The 22,864-nt window shown below is 46.8% G+C and overlaps 1 protein-coding gene across 11 annotated transcripts in view; it reads right to left on the bottom strand.

Moving 5' to 3' along the window:
• The window catches only part of tex11 (testis expressed 11), a 454,209-nt gene that overhangs the window by 236,692 nt on the left and 194,653 nt on the right, over positions 1 to 22,864 (bottom strand). For all 11 annotated transcript variants that reach the window (XR_011593569.1, XR_011593571.1, XR_011593570.1 and 8 more), the window contains one exon: positions 4,877 to 4,962. Coding sequence is in view for 8 of the 11 variants with exons in the window: in XM_070882608.1 (XP_070738709.1) it covers positions 4,877 to 4,962 (86 nt within the window). In the remaining 3 variants the exon portion in view is untranslated. The remainder of the gene's footprint in view (positions 1 to 4,876; positions 4,963 to 22,864) is intronic.

The raw sequence follows: 22,864 nt of genomic DNA, 5'->3' as shown, positions 1-22,864 counted from the left end.
ATTACTTCAGAATTTCTGCAGATATAAACTTGCTTAACAATTTAGAGAAATATATGTTTACAATTCTTCACATTGTTAAAAGGTTGCCACTCCTTTAAGCATCAATTCTGCATAATGTTATGGTCAGAAGCATCAAAAAATTAAAGATTAAAAATTCAAGTAGATGTCCTGCTTACTTTTGCTGTAAATAGAGCCAAAAACCTCACCAAATTTTGTTAATGTCTGTACCTATTTGGACACCGTAGAGTTTCTTTATAGTAGTAAGCCTTTTACATATGTCTCTGTAGCAAGTGCTGTACTGAAAACAGGATCAGGTTGCAGGTGAGTGCAACGGTGGTCATCATCATCATAGGCAGTTCCTCGGAATCGAGGAATACTTGCTTCCACTCTAAAAGTGAGTTCTTAAGGTGACTGAACAGTCCAATATTGGAATTACAGTCTCTGTCACAGGTGGGACAGACAGTCGTTGAAGGAAAGGGTGGATGGGACTGGTTTGCCGCATGCTCCTTCTGCTGCCTGCGCTTGTTTTCTACATGCTCTCGGCGACGAGACTTGAGGTGCTCAGCGCCCTCCCGGATGCACTTCCTCCATTAAGGGCGGTCTTTGGCCAAGGACTCCCAGGTGTCGTGGGGATATTGCATTTTATCAAGGAGGCTTTGAGGGTGTCCTTGAAACGTTTCCTCTGCCCACCTTGGGCTCGCTTGCCATGTAGGAGTTCCGAGTAGAGCCTTGCTTTGGGAGTCTTGTGTCAGGCATGCAAACAATGTGGCCCGCCCAATGGAGTTGGTCGAGTGTGGTTAGTGCTTCAATGCTAGGGATGTTGGCCTGATCGACGACGCTAACGTTGGTGCGACTGTCCTCCCTGGGGATTTGCAGGATCTTGCAGAGACATCGTTGGTGGTATTTCTCCAGCGATTTGAGGTGTCTACTGTATATGGTCCACGTCTGAGTCATACAGGAGGGCGGGTATCTCTACAGCCCTGTAGACCATGAGTTTGTTGGTAGATTTGAGGGCCTGATCTTTGAACACTCTTTTCCTCAGGCGGCTGAAGGCTGTGCTGACGCACTGGAGGCGGTGTTGAACCTCGTCGGCGATGTCTGCCCTTGCTGATAATAGCCTCCCGAGGTATGGAAAGTGGTTCACGTTGTCCAGGGTCACGCTGTGGATCTTGATAACTGGGGGACAGTGTTGTGTGACGGGGTCAGGTTGATGGAGGACCTTTGTCTTACGGATGTTTAGTGTAAGGCCCATGCTTTCGTACACCTCAGTGAAGATGTTGACTATGACTTGGAGTTCAGTCTCTGAATGTGCGAAGACGCAAGCGTCGTCCGCGTACTGTAGTTCGACGACAGAAATTGGGACGATCTTGGATCTGGGCTTGAGACGATGATGGTTGAACAGGTTCCCACTGGTTCTGTAGTTTAGTTCCACTCCAGCAGGGAGCTTGTTGTGTGTGAGATGGAGCATTGCAGCGATGAAGATCGAGAAGAGGATTAGCGCGATGACGCAGCCCTGCGTGACCCCGGTCCGGACGTGAATTGGGTCTGTGATGGATTCGTTGGTCAGGATCACGGCATGCATGTTCGTCGTGGAGCAAGTGGAGGATGGTGACAAACTTTTGGGGGCAGGCAAAACAGAGGAGGATGCTCTATAGTCCCTTACAGTGTCAAAGGCCTTTGTTGGTGCTGTTCCCTGCATTTTACTTGCAGTTGTCGCGCCATAAAAATCATGTCCATTGTACCCCGTAGTGGACGAAATCCACATTGTGACTCTGGGAGGAGCTCCTCAGCCATAGGGAGAAGACAGTTGAGGACGATTCTAGCGACAATTTTCCCAGTGGCTGATAACAGGGAGATTCCTCTGTTGTTGCCGCAGTCGGACTTGTCCCCTTTTTTAAAGATGGTCACGATTACTGTATCTCTGAGATTTCCCGGCATGCTCTCCTCCTTCCAGATGAGAGAGATGAGGTCATGCATACGTGCCAATAGTGCCTCTCTGCCATACTTTAGTTCCTCAGCGGGAATTCCATCCGCTCCCGTTGCCTTGTTGTTCTTCAGCTGGAGGATGGCCTTTTCTACCTTGTGCAGGGCTGGGGTTTTGCTGAGATGATGGCGGGTAGCATGCTGCGGGATGGAGTCGAGGACACTCGGGTCAAAGACAGAGTCTCGGTTAAGGAAATTTTCAAAGTGCTCCTTCCAGCGGGTCCTGCCTGCCTCGGCATCTTTGATGAGTGTCTCACTGCTCTTGGCCAGCAGCGGGGTGGGGCTTTGGGTGCTTGGGCCGTAGGTGGCCTTGACTGCGGTGAAGAATCCTCGCACATCATGGCTGTCAGCCAGCTGCTGAATCTCCTGTGCTTTCTCCACCCACTATCTATTCTTTAGGTCATGGGTTTTTTGTTGGACCTCAGCCGTAAGCCGTCTGTAATACTGCTTTGCTGCTCCCGAGTTGGGTTGTTTTACATTCAGAAATGCCCTGCGCTTGCGATTTATTAGCTGTTGGATCACCTGGTCATTCTCATCAAACCAGTCCTGATGTTTCCTGCTTGAGTGATCGAGCGTCTCTTCGCAGGCACTGGTTATGGTGGCCTGGAAGGCAGACCAAACGCTGTGGGCATTCTGCATCTCGGGGTCATCAAGGGTCATCAGGTTAGCAGTGAGGTGCTGGCTGTATAGAGCTATCATAGCTGGGTCTTTGAGTGCCCCGACATTGATTTTTTTTGTGGTACTGCTTCTACTGCCTTCGCTGCTTTGGGGCTATGTTGATGTTGATGGCAGTGGTCCGTCCAGCTGTTGTCAGCTCCTGTTATGGCGCGGATGATACGCACATCCTTGCGATCCCTGGCTCAAATTATGAGCAGGTGCCAGTGTTTGGAGCAAGGGTGCTGCCACGAAACCTTGTACTTGTCCCTCTGGCGGAACAAGGAGTTAGTGATGACAAGGTCGTGCTCTAGACATTTTGTCAGGAGCAGGGTACCACTGGAATTGGTTTTCCCTATCCCCTCTCTGCCGATTACGTCTCCCCAGAGGTTTGTGTCCTTGATGACCCTGGCGTTGAAGTCGCCGAGGAGGATCAGTTTGTTGTCTGTAGGGACGCGGGACAGGGATTTTTCGAGGCTGGAGTAAAAACCCTCTTTGGTCTCATCTGTTGCATCGAGTGTTGGGGCGTGTGCACTGATGACTGTGGCGCACTGGTTCCGGAATAGGGTGAGTCGGAGAGTCATGAGACGTTCGCTAATCCCGCAGGGAGAGTCTCTGAGGCGGTCGACCAGCTCGTTCTTGATAGCAAAACCAACTCCGTGGAGGCACCGTTCTTCCTCTGGTTCGCCTTTCCAGAAGAAGGTGTAACCTCCACCTTGTTCCTTGAGCTGGCCTTCCCCTGCCTGCCGGGTCTTGCTTCGGGCGGCAATATTAACATCGATGTGTCTAAGTTCCCGGGCAACTATGGCGGTGCGACGTTCCAGCCTGTCACTGTTGGAGTTGTCCATGAGGGTCCTGACCTTCTAGGTCCCGAACTTCATATTGAAGGGTGGAAGATGCCTGTGCGTGAGTTCTTTTAACATGGGGTGGCCACTGTACACCAGCTACCACACGGGTTTAGCTGAGCAAGGTCTTGGTCCAGTGGCAAGAGGGTCCAAGACGACTGGAAACCAGGCACTTCTGTATGAGTCTAATTGCCTACGGCGAGATGCGGGCCGTAAGCTCAGCGCTGAGCAGCGCCCTTCGGTGAGTTGATAAGTGAGCCGAGGCCTGGTTGGGGGCAGGCATTGGGGAGGTCAGAGGTCCAGTGGTACTACAATACTGGCCCTGGCTTATAATACTTTATCCTTTTGTGTTTTTTTCCAAAACGCAAATTAGAATTTTCTAAGGAAAACAAAGATGGTTACATTTTGATATTGTTAGCAGTGGAACTACACTCAGGAAATCTCCTTTAAGCCCCAAGAAAAAAATAAAACAGCATTTTATAATAAAGCTGCAATAATTCACTGACCTGTCAACTCAAGTATTAGCTGCTTTCCAAAATAAATTTTAAAAAACATGTATTTATATAGTACCTTTCACTTCCTCAGGTCTTCCCAAAGTGATTCACAGCCAATGAATTATTTTTGAAGTGTAGTCACTGTTTTATAGGCAAACACAGCATCCAATTTGTGCACAGCAAAGTCCCACAAACAACAATGAGATAAATGACTAATTAATCTGCTTTTCTTTTGGTGATGTTGGTTGAGGGGTGAACGTTGGCCAGCTTACTGAGGGAACTCCCCTGTTTTCTTCAAATAGTGCCATGGGATCTTTTACAACCATTTGAACAGGTAAGCAGGACCTCAGTTTAACATTTTATCTGAAAGATTTATTTTGCACACATTCTTTATATTTACTTTAACTGGGTTTATGGACAGTCACCACTTTCGTCCAGGCCAATATAATGGCATTGGGCAGAAGAAATGTTCAAATTACAACTCAATCATTTTTGACTAGTGCAAGAAAACAGGGGAGTTCCCCCAGTTACCTGGCATCTTGTGGCTTCCATTGGCAGCAGAATGATTCAAGTAAATTGTGGTCATCATTCATGTGTACCTGGGTACATACAGAGAGTGAACACGGGCAAGCAGTTGCAAAGACCGTCCCTGGTGATAATTTGCATCGTAGGAGATCTCACTTGGTGACCAAAAATTAACAGTGTGTGTGTGTGTTGGGGGGCGGGAGGGGGGAGGCGGAGTTAAGCCAGAAATTAAGTAGAAGCTCCTTCTGACAGTGAATTATGATCTATAACACTGTCATTGTGAGAAAGTGTTGCAAAGTTAATTTTGTTTTAAAGTTATCAGTGTGAGCAATAGGATGTTCCATTTACTATGCATCATTAACACGAGTTCTGTACCTGAGAGCTGTGAACAATTGACAACAGTCTTGGGAGTATTCACATAAATACTCAAATGCCTTTCTCGCAGCATCCTCCTGGTCATTCTAAAGATATACACATACAAGATTATAAGTGTTAGCCCATTAATCACATTTTAAATGTTGAACCACCACAGTATGCATTTAGACATTTTGAAAAAAAGAAACACCAGTTAATTAAAAACACTCATTATGAATCATCCTGTAGGTACTTTATTCTCTACTGTGCTTTTTAACAGTACAGGTACAACGTCCCGAATCTGGCAATATCGGGACCGAGGCCATGCTGGTTTTTGTATTTTTCTGGATTTCGGAGAAGAAAATCAAACGTCCCGAATCCGGCAATCTCGGGGCGGAGGCCGTGCCGGTTTTCGTATTTTTCCGGATTTCGGAGAAGAAAATCAGATGTCCCAAATCCGACAACCTCAAGGCTGAGACTGTGCCGGTTTTCGTATTTTTCCGGAATTCGGGTCGGAAATTAAAACGGCTTAGCACAACCCAAGCTTAAAATATGAAAAGGAATGTATTCATAAAACATGAAATAGAATAAAGGTTTTTATTTGGTAAACAGAGTACAGGTATGACACAGAATACAGGTAATGTATAAAGAATATTCTTCCTGTAAGCTGCACAGAAATAGGTACACGTTACAATTAGCTGGAGGTTGTGCTTGAAGGAGAGCTTGGGGTAGAGGGCTCAGCTATGATGTCTGGGGTTGAAGATGTGCCAGCCATAGGTTTTTCAAGTGTGGAGATTGCTGGTGTAGTTGTAGGCTGTAGGCCTTGGGCACTCTGCTGCGATACCCTCTTAAACATATCAGGGCCGAAATTCAGCCGCCCGAAAAGGCCACTAACTGGTGGAAAGCGGCAGCCACGCAGCGGAGTCCAATGGCTGACAATGGCGAAATTCACCTTGGGGTTTTTCTGGCAGTCCCCACTTCTGCCCCGCTGCTGCCGACCCGTCCTAAGTGCGTAATCAAAGCGCGCGCAGCCAATCTCCCGCACTCCAACCAAATTCACCGTGAAAAATCTTTGATCCGCCGCGCGGTGTCCTCAACAGCTTTCTGTCAGTGCACTTTGTTGCAAGTGTGTGAGACATGGCAGCACGGCAGCCATTAAAGGCCGCGGCCGGCATGTTTTCTTTTTTGTCGGCCAACTGCCAGGTCGGGCCGACAATTATGCCCCCAGGTTCTGCCGGGCCGCCAACAGACAGCCTGGCACCCCCTCTTGGGTACAAGACAGCTGGCCCGACCGAAACCCTCCTGGGTGGCCCAGTGGACCGAAGTTTTAAAAATAGCGAAGGCTCTACTAAGTGAAGGGGAGAGCCGTGGTGACGCACATGTGTCATGACGTCATCACCACTCCACTGATGATTGACAGCAGCGGTGACTCCATCCTGCCTCCACTTCCGCCCCTCTCGTTGTCGATCTTCTGCTTACCGCTCCACTTCCGTCCCCATTATCACCAACTTCCGGTCCGCCTGGAAAAAAATTACAAAGAGCTACATTTCGTGAAAGAGGCCACCTCATTCAGTGCGACGGAAAAAACTTTAAGAACGGTACGTGCGACAGGTTTCCGGTGGGCCTGAATTTCTATGCCATTAACTAATTTTAAGTGTTTAAGTAATTTGGGCTTTTTGATTAATTTTTCCTGAATTTTATACACCTGCATTATTTCCTCTTCACTTACGAAGTTTCGTTGCTCTAGAGCGTTAATTAATTCATGACAAAGATTGATAGTTTTGTCAATGGACACTTTTTCCACTTGATTACCAATATCAGCATTGTCATCCTCATGGCTATCATCCTTTTCCTCTGGACACAAAATCATGCCCACAATTTCATCATCTGTCACTGTATGCACAACGAGAGCATCATTGTCTATGTCCATGACTTCTGTGACATCGTTTTCATTCAATGCTAGCACAGCTTCACAAGTCATATCTTTTGCATATTCTAAAAGTTCAGAAATCATTTTCTTCTCTTTGGACACATGAAAACCTTCAAAGTCATCATTAACATCATTGTCATCTTCATTAAACATAGTTGCTGGCCACAGGTTATGCCAAGCATTAGTCAAGGTGTTTTTAGTTAGCTCATTCCACGCATCCACAGCGGCCCATAACAACATAAGAAATAAGACTTATGAGGAAAGATTGGGTAGGCTTGGCCTCTATTCATTGGAGTTCAGAAGAATGAGAGGTGATCTTATCGAAATGTATAGGATTATGAAGGGGCTTGACAAGGTGGATGCAGAGAGGATGCTTCCACTGATAGGGGAGACTAGAACTAGGGGGCATAATCTTAGAATGAGGGGTCGCCCATTTAAAACTGAGATGAGGAGGAATTTCTTCTCTCAGTGGAATTATTCTCAGTAAATCTGGGGAATTCACTGCCTCAGAGAGTTGTGGAAGCTGGGATATTGAATAAATTTAGGACAGAGATAGACAGTTTCTTAACCGATAAGGGAATAAGGGGTTATGGAGAGCGGGTAGGGAAGTGGAGCTTAGTCCATGATCAGATCAGCCATGATTTATTAAATGGCGGAGCAGGCTCGTGGGGCCAGGTGGCCTACTCCTGCTCCTATTTCTTATGTTCTTATGTAAGAGCAGGAGTAGGCCACCTGGCCCCACGAGCCTGCTCCGCCATTTAATAAATCATGGCTGATCTGATCATGGACTAAGCTCCACTTCCCTACCCGCTCCCCATAACCCTTTATTCCCTTATCGCACAAATATCTCCGCCTTAAATATATTCAATGACCCAGCCTCCACAGCTCTCTGGGACAGAGAATTCCATAGATTTACAACCCTCTGAGAGAAGAAATTCCTCCTCATCTCAGTTTTAAATGGGTGGCCCCTTATTCTGAGACTATGTCCCCTAGTTTTAGTTTCCCCTTTGAGTGGCAATATCCTCTCTCCATCCACTTTGTCGAGCCCCCTCATTATCTTATATGTTTCGATAAGATCACCTCTCATTCTTCTGAACTCCAGTGTGTATAGGCCCAACCTATCTACATAAGTAAACCTCCTCATCTACGGAATCAACCTAGTGAACCTTCTCTGAACAGCCTCCAATATAAATATATCCTTCCTTAAATACGGAGACCAAAACTGTACGCAATAGTCTCTGCTTTTATACTCTATCCCCCTTGCAATAAAGGCCAACATTCCATTTGCCTTCCTGATTACTTGCTGTACCTGTATATTGACTTTTTGCATTCCATGCACAAGGACCCCCAAGTCCCTCTACACTGTAGAACTTTGCAATTTTTCTCCATTTAAATTATAATTTGCTTTTCTATTTTTTCTGCCAAAGTGGAGAACCTCACATTTTCCCACATTATATTCCATCTGCCAAATTGTTGCCCACTCACTTAGCCTGTCTATATCCCTTTGCAGATTTTTTGTGTCCTCCTCACAATTTGCTTTCCCAACCATCTTTGTGTCATCAGCAAACTTGGCTACATTACACTCGGTCCCTTCATCCAAGTCATTAATATAGATTGTAAATAGTTGAGGACACTGCACCGATCCCTGCGGCACCCCACTAGTCACTGTTTGCCAACCGGAAAATTACCCATTTATCCTGACTCTGTTAGTTAGCCAATCCTCTATCCATGCTAATATATTACCCCCAACCCCGTGAACTTTTATCTTGTGCAGTAACCTTTTGTGGCACCTTATCGAATGCCTTCTGGAAATCCAAATACACCACATCCACTGGTTTCCCCTGATCCACCCTGCTCGTTATGTCCTCAAAGAACTCCAGCAAATTTTTCAAACATGGTTTCCCTTTCATAAAACCATGCCGACTCTGCTTGATTGAATTATGCTTTTCCAAATGACCCGCTACTGCTTCCTTAGTAATGGACTCCAGCATTTTCCCAACGACAGATGTTAGGCTAACTGGTCTATTGTTTCATGCTTTTTGTCTGCCTCCTTTTTTAAATAGGGGCGTTACATTTGTTGATTTCCAATCTGCTGGGACCGCCCCAGAATCCAGGGAATTTTGGTAGATTACAACCAATGCATCCACTATCTCTGCAGCCACTTCTTTTAAGACCTGAGAATGTAAGGCATCAGATCCAGGGGACTTGTCCGCCTTTAGTTCCATTATTTTACCAAGTACTACTTCATTAGTGACAGTAATTGTATTAAGCTCCTTCCTCCCTATATAGCCCCGTGATTATCCATTATTGGGATGTTTTTAAGTGTCTTCTACAGCGAAGATTGATGCAAAATATTTATTCAATGTCTCTGCCATTTCCCTGTTCTCCATTATTAATTCCCCAGTCTCATCCTCTAGGGGACAAACATTTACTTTAGTTACTCTTTTCCTTCTTATGTACCTGTAGAAACTCCTACTATGTTTTTATATTTTGTGCTAGTGTACTTTCATAATCTATCTTCCCTCTCTTTATCATTTTTTTAGTCGCTCTTTGCTGGCTTTTAAAAGTTTACCCTATCCTCTTGGCCACATTGTATTCCCTTGTTTTCAATTTGACACCATCCCTTATTTCCTTAGTTAGCCACGGATGGTTATCCCTTCACTTACAGTCTTTCCTTCTCATTAGGATATATTTTTGTTGCGAGTTATGAAATACAGGCGACTCTCAATTATCCGGGTCCCTCGGGGATTGGGCTATGCCGGGTAAACGATTTCTCCATTAGAGCGAGTTGACATTAAAGTTAATCCTGACAGTACTGAAGATGTGCTCTAACCAAGAGCTGTAGCGTATCTTCTAATCCTTGAATTCTAGTCCTCTAGATCTGTTGATGACTTTCTGTAACTGTTCATGGCATTTTAATGAATTATGAGGGGCAGTGAACCTGTGTGCGAGCAGCAGCGGGAGCTGAGGCAAGGCAGAGCACTTAAAAGCAGCGTGGCAAGTGCAGGCTCGACAGAGGCAGTGGACCTGTGTGCGAGCATCAGCGGGAGCTGAGGCAAGGCAGATCGCTTAAAAGCAAGACTCAACAGACAACATTCAAAAGGAACATCAGAGTTTCAAAGTGATGTCACACACACGGAATTTTAAATGCCGATACAACAGTTTCCCGTTGCATCTGTGTGCGGATAATCGAGAGTTGCCTGGAACTCCTTAAATGTCTGCCACTGCTCATCAACCGTCCCATACTTTAATCTATTGTCCCAGTCCACTTTAGCCAACTCTGCCCTCATACCTTGGTAGTCTCCTTTATTTAAGCTGAGGACACTGGTTTGAGAACCAACTTTCTCACCCTCCAACTGAATTTAAAATTCAACCATGTTATGGTCATTCATTCCTAGATGGTCTTTTACTACGAGATCATTTATTAATCCTGTCTCATTACACAGATCTACGATAGCCTGCTCCCTGGTTGGTTCCGCAATGTACATATGGCATCCTTCACAGAAATATCTTTTGAGAACGCTGTTATCCCCATTTCTCTGTTCACAGCACTAAGTAAATGCCTCATGAATTCATTTTTGTAGAGATACTTCATTGATCTCAAAATTCCTTGGTCCATTGGCTGTACCAGTGAAGTTACATTGGGAAGTAAATAAATTCCACAGACATTATCCTTTACTGGAAGTTCAGCATCAGGATATGCTGAGCAATTGTCTAACAGCAAGAATATTTTGCAGTTTTCATCAAGGCCAGCTGCCTTACAATAAGTACGAGCCTCGGAAAGAAAATGCTTTTCAAACCAGTTCAAAAAAATTACCCTGGTTACCCATGCTCTCTTATTAGCATAATAATGCACTGGGAACATTCTCACGCCCTTGAAACATCTTGAATGCTGGCTTTTCCCGTTGACCATCAGCTTACAATTATGTGTCTCAGCCGCATTTGCACAAGCAACCACAATCAATCTGTCTTTTGCGTCTTTTACACATGTTGGTTGCGATTCTTCTGCTGTTGCTAATGTCTTTCTTGGTATATAGCGCCAAAATAGTGATGTCTCATTGGCATTATAGATTTGCTCAGCCGGAAGGTTTTCATCAGCAATTAGTTTAACAAACTAATCTATGTAACTTTCAGTTGCCTCATGATCTGCTGAGGCTTTTTCACCACACACTTTCTATTGTCTGATGCCATGATACCTTTTAAATTTGGTTAGCCAACCTGAAGAGTAGTCGCATGGAGTTTCAATCTCCAGTTCTGCATGGAATATCTTGGCTTGTTGCGTCACCATTGGGCCAGACAAAGGAACCTTATCACTTCTCCTCTGTCGCCGCCACTCCATCATTACTCGATCCAACTCATCACTTTTAGGCTTATGCATACTTTTTCACTTATTAATTTTTTTCTGAACGTTACTTTCTGCATAAAACATCATGATCTGTTCTTTCTGTTCTTTTTATATCATAAATGGTGGAGGACACCAAACTCCTCACTCAGTCTTCTCACTGAAGCACATCTATCTAATTTCTGCAGTACCTCCACTTTCTTGCCAATTGACAACAAATTATGTTTTCTCTTTGCACTACCTGTATTACCCATTGGGGTATCTGTTGGCTTTTTTGACATGGTTGCAGTGGCAAACAACACAAATTCACGATGCCTGTAAATCGCAACACCACAGCGCGCGAGTCAGGTCGGGTCGGGCCGGGTCGAGGGAGCACACGCGTCAGGTCGGGTCACACATGGGTCAGGTCGGGTCACACGTGGGTCAGGTCAGGTCGGGTCGCACGTGGGTCAGGGTCGAGGGTCATTCGGTAAGGCTCGGACCAATCACACAGCAGACTACTCGATTTGAAACGCATTTTTGTCCAAAATGTCCAGTTTTCGGACAATGATTCCAGATTCCGGGCTACTCGATCTGAAATGCGCTTTTGTCAAAAATGTCCAGTTTTCAACCATTTCAGTTTTTAGAATTTCGGATTCAGGACGTTGTACCAGTACCGTTAACAGATTGGTCATTTATTGCAGATATTTTATGAGTAGAAAATAACAAAAAAAGACAGGTCTACGTTTTGCAAAGTGGTAGTACTCAAAACAAGAGAAACTTTAAATCCTTCTATTTTCGTTCAATTTACACAAACAATAAGGATTGCATAATGTAGTACAGAAACTGACATTGGATACTGAAACATAAATTTTCAGGCTCGCTATGAGCACTGCAGCATCTTGTCCTTAACTCTCCGATCAAGACAATAATGCATGGTGGGAGCACGCAAATTACGCCAGGCAGCAGTCTTGCAGCTAGTGTTGAGAGAATCCCTCCACAGCTTGGACCATAAAGTGAATGCGTTCTAACTTTACCTGGTGTTTCCAGTTCTTCCAGTTTAAGGGGCCGTGCATCCAAAAAAAATTAACGGGAACATTGCTTAGAACAAAGTTCCAGCAGCACAAGGGTTCCAAACACCCCTCCAAACCTGCCCCACCCTCAAACCATTTACCTGGGTAAGGGTCATTTGCAATGCATTGTGAACTCCCAATAGGATTTCAGTCAGCGGGTGGAATCGGTGGCGGGTCAAGTGGGAAATTTGATTTTTTTTTGACAGTGGGTCGAGACCCTTTGTCAACCCACTATGACGCGCCTTTCCCAATGTCCCGCTAAGAGGGAGTGGACAATCCAATTATACTCATTACTATCTATGGGCTCAAGTTTCCACATGATTTGCGCCTGATTTTTAGGAGCAACTGGTGGAGAACGGACTATCTTAGAAATCGCAATTCTCCACATTTTTTTTTCTGCAGTTCTAGTCAGGTACAACAGTTCTACTTTAGAACAGAATTTTTTCTTCAAAAGGGGGCGTGTCCGGCCACTGACGCCTAATTTCAAAGTTTCCACAGTGAAAACGTACTCCAAACTAAAGTAGAATGGAGCAAGTGAAGATTTTTCTAGAACTGAAAAAACCTGTTCTACACATTAAAAAATCAGGCGCAGGTTACAAATTAGGCGTCCAGAACGAGGTGGGGGGGGGGGGGGGGGGGGAAGGGAACTCATTAAATTCTACAATAAATCCTTATTTATACTTCTACAAATATTATACGAATAAATCCAACCTGAATAAACATTTATAAGCAAAGAAAAGATTAAATAAACCATCTTCCTGCCTGTGTGAAAGTGCTTCAGCCATCGTTCGAAGGAAACCGCCGTTTGTTGCTGCGCAGGGGAGGGAGGGGAAGGAGACAGCGGCTTGTTGCCGCTTAGGGGAGGGAGGGGAAGGAGACAGCGGCTTGTTGCCGCGCAGGGGAGGGAGGGGAAGGAGACAGAGTCTTGTTGCCACGGAGGGGAGGGAGGGGAAGGAGACAGCGGCTTGTTGCCGCGCAGGGGAGGGAGGGGTAGGAGACAGCGGCTTGTTGCCGCGCAGGGGAGGGAGGGGAAGGAGACAGCGGCTTGTTGCCGTGGAGGGAGGGGAAGGAGACAGCGGCTTGTTGCCGCGCAGGGGAGGGAGGGGAAGGAGACAGCGGCTTGTTGCCGCGCAGGGGAGGGAGGGGAAGGAGACAGCGGCTTGTTGCCGCGCAGGGGAGGGAGGGGAAGGAGACAGCGGCTTGTTGCCGTGGAGGGAGGGGAGGGAGGGGAAGGAGACAGCGGCTTGTTGCCGCACAGGGGAGGGAGGGGAAGGAGACAGAGGCTTGTTGCCGCGGAGGGGAGGGAGGGGAAGGAGACAGCCGTTTGTTGCCGCGGAGGGGAGGGAAGGGAAGGAGACAGTGAGAAGGGAAGCCTCAGTGCTGATGGCAATGTGATTTTATTAAAAAATGTTCAAAAATTAAACAGCTACAAAGAACTACAAAAATGGCCGAGTGCCAATGTTTGTTTTCACACTGAGCATGCGCGAACGCTCCAATGCGCACCGTTGCCGGCAGGAAAAAAACTAATTTAAATAGTACCTGCCCCCTCCCACTTACAAAATCGGCACGAGTGTAGGCTCCGCCCCCCTGGGCGCCCGCCAAACAGACAAGGAGCTGCAAAGCGCTCGAGAATAGCGCGTTTTTTTTCTTGTGCCGTTTTAGGCGCGAAAAACGAGCACCCAGCTCGGAGGGGCGCCCGTTTTTTATCCTGTGGAAACTTGGGCCCTATATAGTGTTTCTAACACAGATGAGACTGCACACAGGGAGGTTAAAGTAACAGTGACCTCAGTCTTTATTAAGACACTCCAGAGTGAGGAACAGGCCTGAGGGGCTGGCTTATATACAGTGCTCCCAAGGGATGCTGGGATCCCTTGGGACTTCAGGGGATGCGCTCCCTGATGGCGGAACAAGGGAGTGCACGCTTTACAGACACACAACATCACTCCCCCCCCCAAAATCAAAGTGAAAACTATTTACAAGGTGGGGCGGTCGGGAGCCTTTCTTTCCCTGGTGGACCGCCTCGGTGCAAATATCTGTTCTGGTGTGTTGGCTGTGTCCTCGCTGGCCTGGCGTGTTGTTGGCCCTGCAGGGCTGCTGGGTGAGGCTGGCCTTGCTGGGCTGTTGGGCATGATGGGTTCGATTTCCTGGTCCGGGGTGGTGTCGTAGATCGTTTCGGTGTGTGTTCTGGGCTCGAAAAAGGTGGTGTCTGTTTTGGGTTGTTCAGGGCAGTCTGTGAACCACAGCCTCATTTGGTCAAGGTGCTTTCTGCAAATTTGTCCATTGTCTAGTTTGACTACAAACACCCTATTCCCTTCTTTAGCTATCACCGTGCCCGCAATCCACTTGGCACCATGTCCATAGTTTAGCACATACACAGGGTCATTCAGATCAATTTCCCGTGACACAGTGGCACGACCATCGTTTACATTTTGATGCTGCCACCTGCTCTCTACCTGATCATGCAGGTTGGGGTGAACCAGTGAGAGCCTGGTTTTAAGTGTCCTTTTCATGAGTAGCTCAGCCGGGGGCACCCCTGTAAGCAGGTGGGGTCTCGTGCGGTAGCTGAGCAGTACTCGGGACAGGCGGGGTTGGAGTGAGCCTTCTGTGGCTCGTTTAAGGCTGTTTGATTGTTTGTACTGCCCGCTCTGCTGCCCATTGGAGGCTGGTTTAAACGGGGCCGAGGTGACATGTTTGATCCCATTGCGGGTTATGAATTCTTTAAATTCGGCACTGTTGAACCATGGCCCGTTGTCACTGACCAGTATGTCAGGCAGGCCGTGGATGGCAAACATGGCCCTCAGGCTTTCAATGGTGGCGGTGCTTCCTGAAATTATTTCACATTCAATCCATTTTGAAAAAGCATCCACCACCACCAGGAATATTTTACCGAGAAACGGGCCCGTATAGTCGACATGGTTCCTCGACCATGGTCTGGAGGGCCAGAACCACAAACTTAGTGGTGCCTCTCTGGGCGCGTTGCTCAGCTGAGCGCACGCGCTGCATTGCCGTACACAAGATTCTAAGTCTGGGTCGATACCAGGCCACCACACGTGGGATCTGGCTATCGCTTTCATCATTACTATACCCGGGTGTGTGCTGTGGAGATCCGAGATGAACGTCTCCCTGCCCTTTTTGGGTAGCACTACGCAGTTACTCCACAACAGGCAGTCTGCCTGAATGGACAGCTGGTCCTTTTGTCGCTGGAACGGCTTGATTAGCTCTTGCATTTCAACAGGGATGCTAGCCCTGCTCCCATGTAGTATACAGTTTTTTATTAGGGACAGCAGAGGATCTTGGCTGGTCCAAGTCTTAATCTGGCGGGCCGTGACAGCTGATTTATAATTTTCAAACACTTCCATGACCATCAAACAAATCTGCAGGCTGCGCCACCATCAACAAGTTTGCAGGCTGTGCCATTTCCACCCCCGTGGTGGGCAATGATAGCCGACTGAGAGAATCCGTACAGTTCTCGGTGCCTGGCCTGTGGCAGATGGTATAGTTATACGCTGATAGCGCGAGTGCCCACCTTTATATGCAGGCCGAGGCATTAGTATTTATCCCCTTATTTTCAGCGAACAGGGATATGAGGGGCTTGTGATCGGTTTCCAGCTCAAATTTGAGGCCAAACGGGTACTGATGCATTTTCTTTACCCAGAACACACACGCTAATGCCTCTTTCTCAATCATGCTGTAGGCCCTCTCGGCCTTAGACAATCTCCTGGAGGCATAGGCGACAGGCTGCAACTTCCCCGCAACGTTAGCTTGTTGTAATACACACGCGACTCTGTACGACGACGCATCACATGCTAGCACAAGTCTTTTACAAGGGTTATACAATACAAGCAGCTTGTTGGAGCATAAAATGTTTCTGGCTTTCTCAAAAGCAATTACTTGTTTTCTTTGCCCATACCCAGTTCTCACCTTTACGCAATAACAAATGTAGGGGCTCTAAGAGGGTGCTTAACCCCGGTAGGAAGTTACCAAAATAGTTGAGGAGTCCCAAGAACGACCGCAGCTCCATGACGGTCTGTGGCCTGGGCCGCATGCCTTCCGCCGCGATTTTTCTCTCCAAAAACTCCACTTCTGTTGCCATGAAGACGCATTTCGACCTCTTCAGCCGCAGCATTACGCGATCCAGTCGCTGGAGGACCTCCTCCAGGTTTTGTAGGTGCTCGACGGTGTCCTGACCTGTGACCAATATGTCGTCCTGAAAAACCACCGTGCGTGGTACCGACTTGAGTCAGCTCTCCATGTTTCTCTGGAAGATCGCTGCAGCCGACTGAATTCCAAACGGGCATCTGTTGAAGATGAACAGTCCCTTGTGCATGTTGATGCATGTGAGGCCCTTCGAAGACTCCTTCAGCTCCTGCGTCATGTAGGCTGAAGTCAGGTCGAGCTTGGTGAACACCTTGCCTCCTGCCAGCGTCGCAAATAGGTCGTCTGCCTTAGGATTGATTGGCGAATGATACTTAAGGGGTTGACTGTGGATGGGCAATGGCAGACATTTAGAGACCGCATGGATGAACTACAACAATTGTACATTCCTGTCTGCCGTAAAAATAAAAAAGGGAAGGTGGCTCAACCGTGGCTAGCAAGGGAAATCAGGGATAGTATTAAAGCCAAGGAAGTGGCATACAAATTGGCCAGAAATAGCAGCGAACCCGGAGACTGGGAGAAATTTAGAACTCAGCAGAGGAGGACAAAGGGTTTGATTAGGGCAGGGAAAATGGAGTACGAGAAGAAGCTTGCAGGGAACATTAAGACGGATTGCAAAAGTTTCTATAGATATGTAAAGAGAAAAAGATTAGTAAAGACCATCGTAAGTTCCCTGCAGTCAGAATCAGGGGAAGTCATAACGGGGAACAAAGAAATGGCGGACCAATTGAACAAGTACTTGGGTTCGGTATTCACTAAGGAGGACACTAACAACCTTCCGGATATAAAAGGGGTCAGAGGGTCTAGTAAGGAGGAGGAACTGAGGGAAATCCTTATTAGTTGGGAAATTGTGTTGGGGAAATTGATGGGATTGAAGGCCGATAAATCCCCAGGGCCTGATGGACAGCATCCCAGAGTACTTAAGGAGGTGGCCTTGGAAATAGCGGATGCATTGACAGTCATTTTCCAACATTCCATTGACTCTGGATCAGTTCCTATCGAGTGGAGGGTAGCCAATGTAACCCCACTTTTTAAAAAAGGAGGGAGAGAGAAAACAGGGAATTATAGACTGGTCAGCCTGACATCGGTAGTGGGTAAGATGATGGAATCAATTATTAAGGATGTCATAGCAGCGCATTTGGAAAGAGGTGACATGATAGGTCCAAGTCAGCATGGATTTGTGAAAGGGAAATCATGCTTGACAACTCTTCTGGAATTTTTTGAGGATGTTTCCAGTAAAGTGGACAAAGAAGAACCAGTTGATGTGGTATATTTGGACTTTCAGAAGGCTTTCGACAAGGTCCCACACAAGAGATTAATGTGCAAAGTTAAAGCACATGGGATTGGGGGTAGTGTGCTGACATGGATTGAGAACTGGTTGTCAGACAGGAAGCAGAGAGTAGGAGTAAATGGGTACTTTTCAGAAAGGCAGGCGGTGACTAGTGGGGTACCGCAAGGTTCTGTGCTGGGGCCCCAGCTGTTTACACTGTACATTAATGATTTAGACGAGGGGATTAAATGTAGTATCTCCAAATTTGCGGATGACACTAAGTTAGGTGGCAGTGTGAGCTGCGAGGAGGATGCTATGAGGCTGCAGAGCGACTTGGATAGGTTAGGTGAGTGGGCAAATGCATGGCAGATGAAGTATAATGTGGATAAATGTGAGGTTATCCACTTTGATGGTAAAAACAGAGAGACAGACTATTATCTGAATGGTGACAGATTAGGAAAAGGGGAGGTGCAACGAGACCTGGGTGTCATGGTACATCAGTCATTGAAGGTTGGCATGCAAGTACAGCAAATGGTATGTTGGCCTTCATAGCGAGGGGATTTGAGTACAGGGGCAGGGAGGTGTTGCTACAGTTGTACAGGGCCTTGGTGAGGCCACACCTGGAGTATTGTGTACAGTTTTGGTCTCCTAACCTGAGGAAGAACATTCTTGCTATTGAGGGAGTGCAGCGAAGGTTCACCAGACTGATTCCCGGGATGGCGGGACTGACCTATCAAGAAAGACTGGATCAACTGGGCTTGTATTCACTGGAGTTCAGAAGAATGAGATGGGACCTCATAGAAACGTTTAAAATTCTGATGGGTTTAGACAGGTTAGATGCAGGAAGAATGTTCCCAATGTTGGGGAAGTCCAGAACCAGGGGTCACAGTCTAAGGATAAGGGGTAAGCCATTTAGGACCGAGATGAGGAGAAACTTCTTCACCCAGAGAGTGGTGAACCTGTGGAATTCTCTACCACAGAAAGTTGTTGAGGCCAATTCACTAAATATATTCAAAAAGGAGTTAGATGTCGTCCTTACTACTAGGGGGATCAAGGGGTATGGCGAGAAAGCAGGAATGGGGTACTGAAGTTGCATGTTCAGCCATGAACTCATTGAATGGCGGTGCAGGCTAGAAGGGCCGAATGGCCTACTCTTGCACCTATTTTCTATGTAACGGGTATTGGTCCTGCAGCAAGAAACGATTAATAGTTACTTTATAATCGCCGCAAATCCTGACCGTGCCATCACTTTTGAGTACTGGAACAATCGGGCTGGCCCACTCGCTGAATTCCACTGGGGAGATGATGCCCTCGCGTTGCAGCCTGTCCAGTTTAATTTCCACTCTGTCCCTCATCATGTGAGGTACCGCACGTGCCTTGTGGTGAATGGGTCGTGCCTCTGGGACCAATAGGATCCGCACCTTCGCCCCGTTTCCAATGCCTGGCTCAAAAAGAGAAGGAAATTTGTTAAGAACCTGGGTACATGAGGCCTCATCGACATGTGATAGCTCTCAGATATCAGCCCAGTTCAAGCGGATTTTGCCCAGCTAGATCCTTCCAAGCAGTGTAGAGCCATCGCCCGGGACAATCCAGAGTGGTAGTTCGTGCACCGTGCTCTCGTAGGTGACCTTGACCATGGCGCTGCCCAGGACAATGATGAGCTCTTCGGTGTACGTTCTCAGTTTCGTGTGGATGGGGCTTAGGACTGGTCTGAGTGCCTTGTTGTACCACAGTCTCTCAAACATCTTTTTACTCATGATGGATTGGCTAGCGCCAGTGTACAGTTCCATGGCTACGGGTAAGCCATTCAATTTTACGTTTAGCATTATAGGTGAACATTTCGTCGAAAATTTGTGCACCCCATGTACTTCAGCATCTGCCTTCTCTCTCTGAGGCTCGAAATTGCTTTGATCCACCCTGGGCCGATCTTCCTCTGCCACGTGGTGGTTAGCAGGTTTTGCAGAGCTTGCAGCTAGTCTGCAAGCTCGTTGGAGGTGCCCCATTGTTCCACAGCTCTTGTCCCTTTGAAGCGGCATGAATAGGGTGAATGGAAGCCTCCACAATGCCAACAAGGTGTGAATTGCCTTGCATTCATCCTTTGTTGCGGACTCTGAGTCATCTGGGGTCACCGGAGACCTGCTGGCAGTTGCAGACTCGTGGCTTCTGCCCTGTACATTTCTGCTCGCAAACACAGTTCCAGTTAATTTATGAATATTGCTAGCACTTGTGTGCTGAGAGGTTTGTTTGGTGTTATCATTGGTGGACATAAACGCCTGTTCTATCGCAATGGCCTTACCGAGTGTCGGTGTCTCTTTCGTCAAAGGTTTTCGTAGGATGGTCTCGTGGCCAATGCCCAGTACAAAAAAGTCTCTGAGCATCTGCTCCAGGTAGCCATCAAACTTACATTGTCCTGCAAGTTGCCTTAGCTCGGTGACGTAGCTCGCCACTTCCTGACCTTCAGATCGCTGGCACGTGCAGAACCAATACCTCGCCATCAGCACGCTCTCCCTCGGGCTAAGATGCTCCTGAACCAGTGTGCACAGCTCCTCATACGACTTATCTGTGGGTTTCGCCGGAGCCAGAAGATTCTTCAGGAGGCTGTAGGTCAGTGCCCCGCAGACCGTGAGGAGGACCGCTCTCCTTTTTGCAGCACTTCCTTCTCCGTCCAGCTCATTGGCTACAAAGTACTGGTCTAGCCCTTCGATATAGGCTTTGTGCAGTTACTGTCAATGTTTGCAGCACTTCAATGCTGTAGAACACAGAGCACAAATGTCAAAATAACGTTGGCCATGGTCCCTTTATGGAAACCGGCTGATCAGCTGTCATGAATGAGACTCACTTCCTCTAATTGGACTGGGAAACGCGCTGCATGGGATTAACAAGCCCTCTCAAGGGAAAATCATTTTGGACAATGCAATGGAGCTAGCAGCGGGATTTGGACCTGCCACCGACGTCACCAGCTCTGGACCCACTGAGGTAAGAATGTCAGCCTCAGTCTTCCACTTCTTCTGCCTCTGCTGCACATTGAACATCTAAGACTTCCTCCTCTTGGAGGCGGGGGGGACGGCTGGCGGAGAGGGGAAAGGGGAGACAAAGCCCTATGATTTGATTGCACTCCATTCCCCATTGGCCTCTTGTTTCCTGCCCTTTTATGCCTTCTTCTGGAAGTGAAGACATTGTGAAGGCCAGATGAGCAAGTAGAGCACGTAAGGGTAAGTACATATTATGCAAGTTTACGGAGACATTCCAGATGTGCTTTTGAACAGGCTAGATGTAAGTAAAGTTGTAAGAGCAGGCCCATTTGCAGGTGGCAAGTTGCAGGGCAATGGTGTTCATTAGTATGAACAAAGGAATATCAGAAATAAGAGTAGGCCATTTGGCCTCTCGAGCCTGCTCCTCCATTCAATAAGATCATGGCTGATCTGATCCTGGCCTCAACTCCACATTCAGGAAGGATAGACAGAAAGAAAAAGGAGGTGGGGTAGCGTAACTGGTTAAAGAGGACATTAACGCAATAGTAAGGAAGGACATTAGCTTGGATGACGTGGAATCTATATGAGTAGAGCTGCGAAACACCTAAGGGCAGAAAACGTTAGTGGGAGTTGTGTACAGACCATCAAACAGTAGTAGAGAGGTTGGGGCTGGCATCAAACAGGAAATTAGGGATGCGTGCAATAAAGGTACAGCAGTTATCATGGGTGACTTTAATCTACATATAGATTGGGATAACCAAACTGGTAGCAATACTGTGGAGGAAGATTTCATGGAGTGGATAAGGGATGGTTTTCTCGACCAATATGTCGAGGAACCAACTAGAGAGCGGGCCATCCTATACTGGGTCTTGTGTAATGAGAGAGGATTAATAACAATCTTGTCGTGCAAGGCCCATTGGGGAAGAGTGACCATAATATGGTAGAATTCTTCATTAAGATGGAGAGTGACACAGTTAATCCAGACACTAGGGTCCTGAACTTGAAGAAAGGTAACTTCGATGGTATGAGACGTGAATTGGCTAGGATAGACTGGCGAATGATACTTATAAAGGGTTGACGGTAGATAGGCAATGGCAGACATTTAAAGATCACATGGATGAACTACAACAATTGTACATCCCTGTCTGGCGCAAAAATAAAACGGGGAAGATGGCTCAATCATGGCTAACAAGGGCATTAGAGATAGTGTTAAATCCGAGGAAGGGGCATATAAATTGGCCAGAAAAGCAGCAAACCTGAGGACTGGGAGAAATTTAGAATTCAGCAGAGGAGGACTAAGGGTTTAATTAGGAGGGGGAAAATAGATTATGAGAGTAAGCTTGCAGGGAACATAAAAACTGTGAAGAGAAAAATAATAGTGAAGACTAATGTAGGTCCCTTGCAGTCAGAATCAGGTGAATTCAAAATGGGGAACAAAGAAATGGCAGACCAACTGAACAAATACTTTGGTTCTGCCTTCACTAAGGAAGACACGAATAACCTCCCGAAAATGCTAGGGGGCCGAGGGTCTAGCGAAAAGGAGGAACTGAGGGAGATCCTTATTAGTTAGGAAATGGTGTTAGGAAATTGATGGGATGAAGGCCGATAAATCCCCAGGGCCTGATAGTCTGCATCCCAGAGTATTTAAGGAAGCGGCCCTCGAAATAGTAGATGCATTGGTGGTCATTTTCCAACATTCCATGGACTCTGGATCAGTTCCTATGGATTGGAGGGTACTAATGTAACCCCACTTTTTAAAAAAAGAGGGAGAGAGAAAACAGGGAATTATAGACCGGTTAGCCCGACATCGGTAGTGGGGGAAATGTTGGAATCAATTATTAAAGATGTAATAGCAGCGCATTTGGAAAGCAGTGACAGGATCGGTTCAAGTCAGCATGGATTTATGAAAGGGAAATCATGCTTGACAAATCATCGAGAATTTTTTGAGGATGGAACTAGTAGGGTGGATAAGAGAGAACCAGTGGATGTGGTGTATTTGGACTTTCAAAAGGCCTTTGACAAGGTCCCACACAAGAGATTAGTGTGCAAAATTAAGGCACATGGTACTGGGGGTAATGTATTGATGTGGATAGAGAAGTGGTTGGCAGACAGGAAGCAAAGAGTGGGAATAAACGGGTCCTTTTCAGAATGGCAGGCAGTGACTAGTGGTGTACCACAAGGTTCAGTGCTGGGACCCTAGCTATTTACAATATATATTAATGAATTAGACGAAGGAATTGAATGTAATATCTCCAAGTTTGCAGATGACACTAAGCTGGGTGGCAGTG

Source organism: Pristiophorus japonicus, chromosome 6 (assembly GCF_044704955.1).
Source record: "Pristiophorus japonicus isolate sPriJap1 chromosome 6, sPriJap1.hap1, whole genome shotgun sequence".
NCBI lineage: Eukaryota > Metazoa > Chordata > Chondrichthyes > Pristiophoridae > Pristiophorus > Pristiophorus japonicus.
The sequence above is the reverse complement of the archived record's forward strand: the minus strand, read 5'-3'. Positions and strand labels throughout refer to the sequence as shown.